This window comes from Schistocerca americana, chromosome 3 (genome assembly GCF_021461395.2).
Source record: "Schistocerca americana isolate TAMUIC-IGC-003095 chromosome 3, iqSchAmer2.1, whole genome shotgun sequence".
NCBI classification, from domain to species: Eukaryota; Metazoa; Arthropoda; class Insecta; order Orthoptera; family Acrididae; genus Schistocerca; species Schistocerca americana.
Window position 1 is genome coordinate 871,681,671 of NC_060121.1, and position 12,716 is coordinate 871,694,386.

Here is a 12,716-nt window from a genome sequence, read left to right on the forward strand (position 1 = left end):
ACCTAAATGTTTTGAAGAGGGAGCAAGATGCTACAGCAAACTATATCTACTGTCAGCTGTTGGTTAGCGCATGGAAAAAATTAACACCTAAATATTTTTGTGAAAACTCTGATTACTATAATTTCATCATAATTCTAATTCCTCTTTTTGTAAATATGAGCCAACAAAGTATTGTGGCATGTGGTGGAGAAATATCTTGTTCGATATTCAGGATAATATTGTGTTGCAATGAAGAAAGCCTTTGTTTCAATTATTGCCATCCTAACTTGGTTCTCATATTAGTGACGCACGTATATTTTATGATGACACAAAACAAACTGCTGTTCTGTGAACTTTTTCCATTGTCTTGTGTCAATCCTATATGGTAGTGATCCCATACTGTGCAACAGTACTCTAGAAGAGGACGAACAAGTATAATGTATGCAGTTTCTTGAGTGGTTTTGTTGCATCTTCCAAGTGTTGTGCCAATAAAAGGCAGTCTTTTATTCACTTTCCCAACAGCATGGTCTGTAATATCATTTCAATTTAAGTTGTTCCCAACTGCAATTCCTAAATATTTAGTTGTATCTACTGTATATAAAATTGTGTCATTTATCATGTGACAGAAACTCAGTCTTAGTTTTCATATGGGAGGATTCTCACTTTTTATTGTCTAAGGTCATTTGCCACTGCCTTGAACATTCATACATCTTGCATAAATAATTTGGTTTTCATTTGGATCTTCTGTTGACTTCACTAGATGGTAAACAATAGTGTCATCTGAAAGCAGGCTAAGAGGGTTGCTCATATTGTCTCCTAAATCATTAATGTGTATCCGTAATAGCAAAGGCTCTGTCACACTTCCTCGGGAATGAAAGATATAATGTCATTTTCACTGGATGAGATCCTGTTAATCTCAGAATACTGTGACCTTTCTGAGAAATTCATAATCCAGTTGTGTAGCTGAGATGATATTCCATATGTTTGTAATTTAATTAGAAGATTTGTGACACCCTGCCCACTCGTCGCTTATAGGGTGCGTAAAGGATGCTGCTTTCTCAGGTAGCTATACAGCAATTCAAGCAAATCTCATTAATGGTTTTTATTACAATAAATAAGATTAACAATACTTAACTTTGGATTTATAATGAGTTTTCGCAAATGTCCTTCACTATATACAATGTCCATGTAAGCATTCACACTCACTCATATGTCACTGCTGTCATTAATATCACTGCTCATTTAGGCCTCTCTGTTAGTGTCCATCTTCTACTCTCCGGCTGAGGCTGGCAGAAGCGGCACTTATCTTCTCCTCAGGTAGAGGCCGCTCCTGTCGTGGTGCAGTCCTAATCGGAACACCATTGGCGACGTCATCTTACTGCCTTCTCTGCTCTTGCGTTCATCATCTTCACGCCGGTGCTTGCGGTTACGCCGGAACGAGATGCTTGTGAGGAATGATGTAATAAAACCTGCTCCAAATCTAGGAACATGCAAACAGCTTAGATCCCCTGCTGGTATCGCTCATTATTTTGTGCAAGTAATGCTGGGTGTGTTTCACAAAAATGATTTTTCTGAATCAGTGCCAGTTATGTGTCAATATCCCATTTTCTTGTTCAAGTGCCTAGAGTAAAATTTTGGTTTATGTAGTGTCAACATACTGATGGAGGATAGGACCAGCAACTTGGGTATTAAATTTTTATTTTCTTCCAATATCTGTCACAGCTATGGTACTAGTAATTTCGTTGTGGAGACTAGGTTTGGACTATCACGTCTGTTTTCAATCCATGGTCTTAGACGTAAGTGTAATTATATAGTTCCCTCCAATGTACATGTGAGTAACCAAATTATTCATTATTCATCACTACTAATCATTACTTAAATACTAAACTGAACTAAATTAAACTCTGTCTGAACAGGTCTCGAAGGCCCAATGGGACTGGCCAGCTGCCGTATCATCTTCAGCTGACTGGTGTCACTGGATGCGAATATGGACAGGCACATGGTCAGCACACTGCTGTCCTGGCCATTGTCAGTTATCGTGATGGAAGGCACTAATCCTCAAATCATGTAGCTCCTCAATTTGCCTAACAAGGGCTAAGTGCACCGTGCCCACCCACACCACAAGGCAGATTGGTTGGCCACCTATTCAAGTGCAAGCCAAGCCCAACAGCACTTTGGTGATCTGATGGGAACTGGTGTTACCACTGCGATAAAGCCATTGGCCACTACTTTGTTTGGAACAAAATTGTACTCCACACTAATAAGAAGTTTATCTTTTTGCATTACTGAAATACAGAATGATAAACTTCATATTAGTATACAATACAATGTCTTTACAAACAAACACAGTGTTACAGTTATTTGATGAGATTTATCATTCTCCCTCCCCCCTCCATTTTTGTAATTTTGTCTGAACTAACTCTGTGCATGTTACAGGTTTATGAAGTTGCCTCACAAAGATGGAGCATCAGCACGTGTTGGCAATCCTTTGTCACGGGACTTCATGGGGAAATTTGCAGAACACGTTCTGACTGGTGACTGGAAAGGAGCCCAGCGTGTCCTAGAAGTGGGCCGAATGCTCACCTACTGGCGCAATAACCGCGACCGCGTGCTGGGCCAAATTGTCGCCTGGCATTCTCCCGACAGAGGTGTTCTCCTTCCACAGGTACAGAAGCACTGTGTTAGTAGGAAGTTGTTGTTGTGGTCTTCAGTCCTGAGACTGGTTTGATGCAGCTCTCCATGCTACTCTATCCTGTGCAAGCTTCTTCATCTCCCAGTACCTACTGCAACCTACATTCTTCTGAATCTGCTTAGTGTATTCACCTCTTGGTCTCCCTCTACGATTTTTACCCTCCACGCTGCCCTCCAATACTAAATTGGTGATCCCTTGATGCCTCAGAACATGTCCTACCAACCGATCCCTTCTTCTGGTCAAGTTGTGCCACAAACTTCTCTTCTCCCCAATCCTATTCAGTACTTCCTCATTAGTTATGTGATCTACCCATCTAATCTTTAGCATTCTTCTGTAGCACCACATTTCGAAAGCTTCTATTCTCTTCTTGTCCAAACTATTTATTGTCCATGTTTCACTTCCATACATGGCTACACTCCATACAAATACTTTCAGAAACGACTTCCTGACACTTAAATCTATACTCAATGTAAACAAATTTCTCTTCTTCAGAAACGCTTTCCTTGCCATTGCCAGTCTACATTTTATATCCTCTCTACTTTGACCATCATCAGTTATTTTGCTCCCCAAATAGCAAAACTCCTTTACTACTTTAAGTGTCTCATTTCCTAATCTAATTCCCTCAGCATCACCCGACTTAATTCGACTACATTCCATTATCCTCGTTTTGCTTTTGTTGATGTTCATCTTATATCCTCCTTTCAAGACACTGTCCATTCCGTTCAACTGCTCTTCCAAGTACTTTGCTGTCTCTGACAGAATTACAATGTCATCGGCAAACCTCAAAGTTTTTATTTCTTCTCCATGGATTTGAATACCTACTCCGAATTTTTCTTTTGTTTCCTTTACTGCTTGCTCAATATACAGATTGAACAACATCAGGGAGAGGCTAAAACCCTGTCTTACTCCCTTCCCAACCACTGCTTCCCTTTCATGTCCCTCGACTCTTATAACTGCCATCTGGTTTCTGTACAAATTGTAAATAGCCTTTCGCTCCCTGTATTTTACCCCTGCCACCTTTAGAATTTGAAAGAGAATATTCCAGTCAACATCGTTAAAAGCTTTCTCTAAGTCTACAAATGCTAGAAACGTAGGTTTGTCTTTCCTTAATTTTTCTTCTAAGATAAGTCGTAAGGTCAGTATTGCCTCACGTGTTCCAGTGTTTCTACGGAATCCAAACTGATCTTCCCCGAGGTTGGCTTCTACTAGTTTTTCCATTCTTCTGTAAAGAATTCGTGTTAGTATTTTGCAGCTATGACTTATTAAACTGATAGTTCGAGTAGGAAGTTACATGCTGCTTAACATGTCAAATTTCATGATATAGCATGAGAAGTGAGGTGAACATCATATACTAGACAACATAGAAGTTACAATATTCTTTTTTGCTTCAGAACTCTATGACTGTATGGAACTTCAGTGATGAGAAAACACTGGAACAAAGCATAGTTTTGTCGGACAATTAATTTATTTTTCTTTAAGTAGTTTAGTACCTAAGCTATCTTCAAATTTCACATTACTAGTGCAGTTAGCACATTTCGAATGAAGACAGAGCATTCTCTTTTAAAATGATACTGAATATGTAACGCCTTTTGGTACTGCGTGCAAAATGTGTCAGTTTCACAAGAAATGTATACCACCATCTGAACATGAACTCACATCCCAAACAAGTTATGGGAAAAAAAGTTTTTTCAAAAAATTTATGCCTTCTTACTCTGTTTAGATAAAGGGAAAACATATATAAATAGTAAATAAGGAGTATTTTTCTTATTTCACATACTTGCACCTTTTTGGAAATTATGACTGTTGAAATGTTTCTTAACATGTCAGATGGTTTCTTGCAATTGTTGATCATTTTGCAAGTTGTCAACCAACTCATGGGGTGGAGCAATGAGTACACACAACTTTGTTTTAGTGTTCAGAGACTTAGAGGAAAAGTTTTGGTTGGTTGGTGTTACTTTTGGCTATTACTTTTTTAGTTTGTAGTGGAATTCGTTGTTTTGAAACTTTGATAGATTAAGATTGTGTTGCAGGCTGGAACACAAACCCGTGCCTTCCATGAGCATTGTTCTTACTTTCTGAGCTACCCAGGCTTTACTCACAGCCCCACTGTAAAGTTTTGGTCTGCCAATGGAAGCTATCATGCATGCTGAACGAATCAAATGTAGTGGAAAAATATAATTTGCAACTGCACTGTGTGCACAAGTCTTTTGGGTTTGCCATTTAAACTATTAGCTGGTGCCAGATTGTTATTAGATCAACAATTGAGCCTTCAACCCCTCTGAGATCAAAAATATAACAGGAACAGATTCCAAACTTTGTTCAAAGAAACTTGTTGTGCTGGACTGAGCTGACTAAGTTTTTGTCAGTCAAATTTTCACAGCTTCTCTGAGCACTAAATTCTAGAAGATCCTACACGCCAAACTTCTTAGAATATTCGAAGTATGAGAAAGATGATGGCAGGTGGATGCTTGCAGATAGATTTCAATGTGGGTGGGTTTCCAATCAACTGAATACCTCCAGGAAGTTAGTACTTCCAGAAATGGTGAACATTGTCCTTTTTTGTTCTATAGCGAACTTAATATTCTACACCTAAATACATAATCAACAAGCCATTGTGCAGTGCACGATGGAGGATACTTCATTCCAGTATTAACAATTTTTTGTTCTATTCCATTCTTGTATTGAACAAAGGGAGAAATGGTTATCTGTCTGCTCTGTATGTGCCATAATCTCCCTTTATCCCATTCTCATTATCCCTATGCGATATGTATAATGGCTGCTGCAGAACTGTCACACAGCCTTCCTCTAATGCTTCTTCTAGTACTGGTTCTCAGAATATACTCAAAAAGGTCTCACAAGAGCAATGTCGCCTTTCTTTCAAAGATTCACCCATCATGTATAGTAAATTTTTATATGGGCTGTAATTACCTGTTACGAACCTATTGGTGCACTTCTGAATTTATTCAGTGTTTGCTATCATGTGTTACTTGATAAGGACTTCAAATACTGGCAGAATGCTCAAGAATTCGATGCACTAGCATCTCGTATATAATGTCTCCAGCAGATACACTGCACTTTCGCGAACCGTTCCAACAGACCACAGTTTTCCATTTGCCTTAGTGTTACTGATTTTACTTATTCATCCCATTTCACAATACTCCATAGTATTACTCTTAAATATATAAAATGATGTAACATCCCCAGATGTTTACCACTAATCATTTTATCAGACGCTGTTGGGTCCTTTATCTTAGCTGTGGGTATTATATTGCATTCGTCACTAATAAAGGTAGTTGCTATTCATTAAACAAAGTGAATTTTTTCATGTCTTTTGTATTCCTTTACAATTGCCCAATCACTAAGCTGTCATGCAGACAACAGCATCACCAACAAACGATCTGATGTTGTTGCTGATCCTGTCGCACAAATCAGTTCTGTATCATGAGAATATTAGAAATCCTATTATGCTCCATTAGGACATACCAGACATTACTTATGTTTCTGTTGAACATTATTTGTCCATAGTAATGTAGTGGTTTTTATTATTTTAAAAACCATTGAGCAAATTATATGTCTGTGGAGGTACTTCATATTAGTATTTTGATTATTAGTAAATATTGTGGTACTGTGTTGAAGACCTTTCAGAAATGTAAGAGGACAGAATCTACCTGATCCGTTAAATTTCGGGCATGCAGCTACATAAACCCTGTTTCATCTCCTGAATTTCTGCCCTATTCCTTTCAGCCATCTTCAAAGTGAGCTGACAGACCAAAGCCACAGCTCTCTCTCTGTCCATTTAAACCCACAGACTGCACCATTGCACCTGCGACTGCAGGTATATAAACAATACATACTGACATTGATTGGTGGTAAAGAAATATGCATAAACATAATCTGTTATTAAATGATTGCTCCATGCTTGGATATTGATGAATGATTATGAACTGTGCTGTGGTGATGTCTTTGGGGGTTTCCATGGAATCCGGCACTTTCGTTAATAAACTCACAAAAATGTCAGAACAATGCAGCTCATAATGATACAATGATACCCCAGCATAGATTGACCACGTAACCCCAGATTCAGTTTTTGCATACTTCTTTGCCACCATTCAAAGTCTCTGGTGCTTGTGTATGTGGGGCTGCATGCACAGTAGCACAGTCTGCCAGTTGAAATGTGTGACTTAACTGCTGTAGCTTCAGTTGTCACCTCACTCTGAAGATGGCTGAAAAGTATACGACCAAAATATTAGGAGAAGAAATAAAGTTTATGTGGCTGCACACCCAAAATTTAATTGATGAGTTAATGCACTGCAAAAACATGAAGCTGCATAGAATCTACCTATTTTAACTACTACATCTACTGTTTGTCATATACTGGTTGTCCCACCTAACTTTGCCACATCAGATATTTCCAAACTGAAACAAAATGCGGAAAATGCAGTTGACCAGGGATGCCCCTACTTCAGGGACTCACACAATGTACAGCAATGTAGAATCGCTACAAGTAAACAAACATCACTTTCAATACAAAGTTGTTGGTTTTTTCTCTCTTTTTTTAAGGCACATGTTTGTTTTTTCTACCAAAATTAAAACTTGAGGTACAGTTAGTGGTGGCAGACTTGGTCTCACTGTTCTAAACAGTATATGTTCTGAAATACTTTGGCTTTAAATAATGGAAATGGTGCCACAGTTTTCACTGTAATGCCATAATGTTGGTGGCTTACACTGTCTTAAAGCCTGCAGCAGGCAACCCTTGCTCTGTGTATTATGACAGAAACTGTGGCGTCATTGCCATTTTTAGAAGTCTGTGTATTCGAGATGGTATGAGATTTAGATCAGTGAAAACAAGTCTACTGTCACTAATTGTACCTCTAGTTTTCATTTCCTTAGAAAAAAGCATTTTTTGTGTTGAAAGTGATAAGCATTCCTGCCTGTTAAGTGAGCCCCTGGCATAGGTTGTGACGTTCGCCTGCTTTATTTCTTTGTTTATTCTCATCAGTGTTGACGTACTGTGTTGCTATACTGACTGAAAAATGGGGTTTGTAATCGACACTGGCTATTGTAAATAATGTAGCCAACAGGTGCACAGTTGAGTTTCACAGTTGTTTACTTTCACTGTTCACAACCCTCCCAATAATACACAGTTATATATATAGCCAGTGCTCCTATTGTTTAACTTTCGATAAGCCTTATTAATAGGTTGCAGGCGAACATCCACATACTGCTACAATAGTTTACTGTTAAACATCTACAAGCAGTAAAAGCCTAACCACACAGTTCACTCTTTTCTTAGAATAATAAGGTACATATGGAACAGATACTGTCATTGTTTTAACACACAGCCTATTGGTGTAACAATTATTTCACATTTAAGTGGATGCATTGTTGTTGATCTAACCAATGCAGGCTCCTTTTCTGAAACTCAGCCATGGACTGACTGTCTTGGGACCAGAAATCGGACCCGTATATATCCTCACAATAATAGGTACTAAAACTACACATTGTTCAAAGTTTAATTTACAGAAATTACAATTAAAACTTAACTCATTAAATTAACTGAATACATCAAAAAGTTTGTTCTATTTAACATTTTCTTCTACTACAACATCCCCATATAAAATATTTACATACAATGTATTCCACATTTGCACAACATATCCACAAGTTATACTTTTAACAAAAATTTTGTATCTTCATCATAAGTGATGTCCTTTTTGGGTAAGCAAAGATTACATTTCTTGATACATATCATTTTATACAAGTCCTGTCTTGCTTAACAAAAATTTAATCCTCACAGGTAAGAAACAAGTTAAATTAAGCTGCACATTGCAGTTCTCTCTCTCTCTCTCTCTCTCTCTCTTCCTCTCTTCTTCTTCTTCTTCTTCTTCTTCCTCTTCCTCTTCTCTTTTTTGACAGAAAATTTCACTTGCTCAATGCACACTTTTAATGAGCTTTTACACTTTTTCTCACCAAGTTGTCACACCTTCACTAGGTCCAAGTGGCAGTTATAGTTCAATTCTTTTATCTTGGCGGCTCGCGCATGCCCGCACAGATGCGGGAGACTGCTGCGTTGCCAGTTGCATGCGCTAAGAGAAGCAGCGCCATAGTATAGTATAGTTCACAAACATACGTTTCGGGGGGAGCGCGCAGTTTATGCAGTAAAGTCACCGCGGCCGCATTAACCCTTTCGCTGCTACAGAGACATGCTCCCCGCATTCCACGCTGTGCGCGATTTTGTCATTACTGCACTGCTTGCCTGTGCAGACACATGGTGTTCAGACTGCTTTGACACACTTATCATTCGATTTCACAAAAACTATTTGGCCCAAAAATTTGATTTTTACGAATCTTCTTGACTGGTACCTTCTCCCCATAAATGACTTAATTTTGTTTCGATGTTCAATGCAGTTATTGTGCAGCATTAAATGTAGTAAACCATTGCACGAAATTTTGAAGAGTTTGCAGAGGTAAAAGTCCACAGCGTATACTTTCCGTATGGTCAATTTTAGTTGCCACTAGAAATTTCAAAAAATTACATTCAAACAAATAAAATTCATGAAGTAAGACACTTCGATATTGTTTTTAAATAAAGAAAATATTTAGTATCGAACAAGGTTTGAACTCAGAACCTTTTGCTTAGCAGCTAAACACCTTAACCATTACGCTAACACAGCTCGTCATTCAACAGAAGACCTGGAGGACTTTAAGGAATCACGCAAAATACCGACAAACACTGTTGGTATGACTATGAATTACTCACGTTTCGTCGAAGTACAATAGGAAATGAACAATTACCACTATTCTTTATTGCAAAAAAGCGGTTTCCTTGCTATCGCCTGAATAGTTATTGCTTGTTTGGTTTAATTAATTAATAGAATATGAAGCAATTGGTATAAAGAATGCTTTTTCCAAGTTTTCTTTTATAGAAAGTCTGCTATCAAGACATTAGTTTTGTTCAATTACTTTATTTATGACTGAACGTTTCTAAAACTGAAGATACTCATCCGTGCTCTGCACTGCAGTCGAGCTCTGGCAACGTCGTTCTCTGTTCATTGGCAGACTGTGTTTTGTGACATCAGATGCACAGAACGAACCTAAACTCGGCCGCCGTCGTAAATGACTTGCACTTTAGTAAGGAAATGCACAGCTATCAGTTCCCTTGGGTGTGGTTCTCCTCTGCCACAGTATCTCCTCTGCCACAGTATATGAAAAAAATTAGACAAAATATCCTACTTTAGTACACTTACTTTTACTTCTAACATAAGTATAAAAAAATGGTTTAACACTAATGGCAAATGATATATCACTACATCATAAATAAATACATAGTTCTCATAACATTACAATAACTAGCACTAAATTTAACTATAGTACGAAAAGTGTGGACTAGAAAATTTTTTAAATCAAGTGCACATTACACTACAAAACATTATGTTATGTCATAACTGTCTGAAACTGGTTAAGTTTGAAAGACTTGTTTCTTTCCCATTTGCAAAATATCACCTTAGTGTATAAAATATGTGATTTGCCTCTATTAAAAACTCAACATGTGTACAGAGTTATTACAAATGATTGAAGCGATTTCACAGCTCTACAATAACTTTATTATTTGAGATATTTTCACAATGCTTTGCACACACATACAAAAACTCAAAAAGTTTTTTTAGCCATTCACAAATGTTCGATATGTGCCCCTTTAGTCATTCGGCAGACATCAAGCCGATAATCAAGTTCCTCCCACACTCGGCGCATCAATGAGTTCGGAAGCATCGTTGATGCGAGCTCGCAGTTCTGGCACGTTTCTTGGTAGAGGAGGTTTAAACACTGAATCTTTCACATAACCCCACAGAAAGAAATCACATGGGGTTAAGTTGGGAGAGCGCGGAGGCCATGATATGAATTGTTGATCATGATCTCCACCGCGACCGATCCATCGGTTTTCCAATCTCCTGTTTAAGAAATGCTTCTGCTTTAGCCTTTTCCGTAAGATTTTCCAAACCGTCGGCTGTGGTACATTTAGCTCCCTGCTTGCTTTATTCGTCGACTTCCGCGGCTACGCGTGAAACTTGCCCGCACGCGTTCAACTGTTTCTTCGCTCACTGCAGGCCAACCCGTTGATTTCCCCTTACAGAGGCATCCAGAAGCTTTAAACTGCGCATACCATCGCCGAATGGAGTTAGCAGTTGGTGGATCTTTGTTGAACTTGGTCCTGAAGTGTCGTTGCACTGTTATGACTGACTGATGTGAGTGCATTTCAAGCACGACATACGCTTTCTCGGCTCCTGTCGCCATTTTGTCCCACTGCGCTCTCGAGCGCTCTGGCGGCAGAAACCTGAAGTGCGGCTTCAGCCGAACAAAACTTTGAGTTTTTCTACGTATCTGTAGTGTGTCGTGACCATATGTCAATGAATGGAGCTACAGTGAATTTATGAAAATGCTTCAATCATTTGTAATAGCCCTGTAGTAGCATAGATTTGCTAATCATTATGTTATGAAAAAACTTAATTACTATTCAAGTCAAAGCTATTGGGACGGAAGTTGTACCAAATCATCGGTCCACTTCTCTACTCAACTCTGAGCACTAGTCTCATTCAACCAGGAAATTAAATCCTCACAAAATCATTAAATGCTACCAGATAGTGGACCTGTCAGAATATTCACATCAGTTTAGCACAACAGTTACCAGTTAATCAGCAAACTTATTGTTCTTCGTTCCAGTATTACCACTTTAAGCTCATAATTCCTCAGAACACAAATAGAAGTTTTCAGATATGTATATATCCGATAATGCAGCATTATATGACGTGTAAATATTGCTCTTTCTGTTAATCTCTCATTCCCAACTGCAATGTCATGAATTGCACAATATACACAGTACACATTGTTGCCTAGTTCACAAATAAATCCTCAATGCAGTTATCCCACATTTGTTTGTATACAGTTATCTTTTGCATTAATCATGACTGTCAGCTCCATTATTTTACTTACCTTTCTCACTTAGTTAACTAGTGGAGTGCATTCTCAAAAAATATCCCTACTGCAGAGACAGACTCCCTAACCTTTAAGACCCTAACATTATTCATTATTTTATTATTATTTCATTATGTAATAAATAAATACCTGCTCTGCTTATCCAGTGCAAAACTGTCTCTACTGAAAAACACTCCACAGTAACAAATCCTTATGCTAAGGCAAACTTTACTCTCATTACTGATCAGACAAAATTATCACATAGAAACACATCTATTTCACGTATATAGTGTCATTAATAGGTTGCAGGCAAACATCCACATACTGCTACAATAGTTTACTGTTAAACATCTATGAGCAGTAAAAACCCAACCACACAGTTCACTGTTCTCTCAGAATACTAAGGTATGGAACAGACACTGTCATTGTTTTAACACACGGCCTATTGGTCTAACACTTATTTTACAGTTAATTTGTTGCATTGTTGTTGATCTAACTAATACAGGTTCCTCATCTGAAACTCGGCCATGGACTGACTGTCTCCGTACCAAAAATCGGGCCCTTATATATCCTCACAATAATTGGTGCTGAAACTACAAATTGCTCGAAGTATAATTTACAGAAGTTACAATTAAAACTGAACTCATTAAATTAACTGAATACATCAAAATTTTGTTCTTTTTAACAGTTTCTTCTCTTAAAAGGTTTAAGCCCAGTTATTTGTTTAAATGATGAAATTAACAAATATCATTACACAAACAATACTTCTGACAAAACTGTTAATTACTTTGGAATTAAGTAAGGGCTGGCTTTGCTAATGTGTTTTTGAATAGAGCCAAATAGATCCTTTAAGAATACAGTTAGTTGTTCCTACAAATGTTTATAATTAGTTCAGAATTTATATTTGCTTATACATCAACAGTAGAATTTAAGTTACAGAACAGTTACTGATTTCACCCTGTAACAAAAGATACTAACTAGGAATAGTTGAAATAAATTACAAAATCAATTAGATACATAAAACCAACCCAAAAATTAGATTTGATGGTGTATTCTTTTGAAACTGAGGACCAAC

At 37.8% G+C, this 12,716-nt stretch overlaps 1 protein-coding gene across 2 annotated transcripts in view; it reads left to right on the top strand.

The window, feature by feature from the left end:
* LOC124606872 (DNA polymerase subunit gamma-1, mitochondrial) overlaps window positions 1-12,716 on the top strand; it is a 145,329-nt gene that overhangs the window by 77,703 nt on the left and 54,910 nt on the right. For both annotated transcript variants that reach the window (XM_047138960.1, XM_047138961.1), the window contains exon 8: window positions 2,416-2,644. In XM_047138960.1, the coding sequence (XP_046994916.1) occupies window positions 2,416-2,644 (229 nt within the window). The remainder of the gene's footprint in view (window positions 1-2,415; window positions 2,645-12,716) is intronic.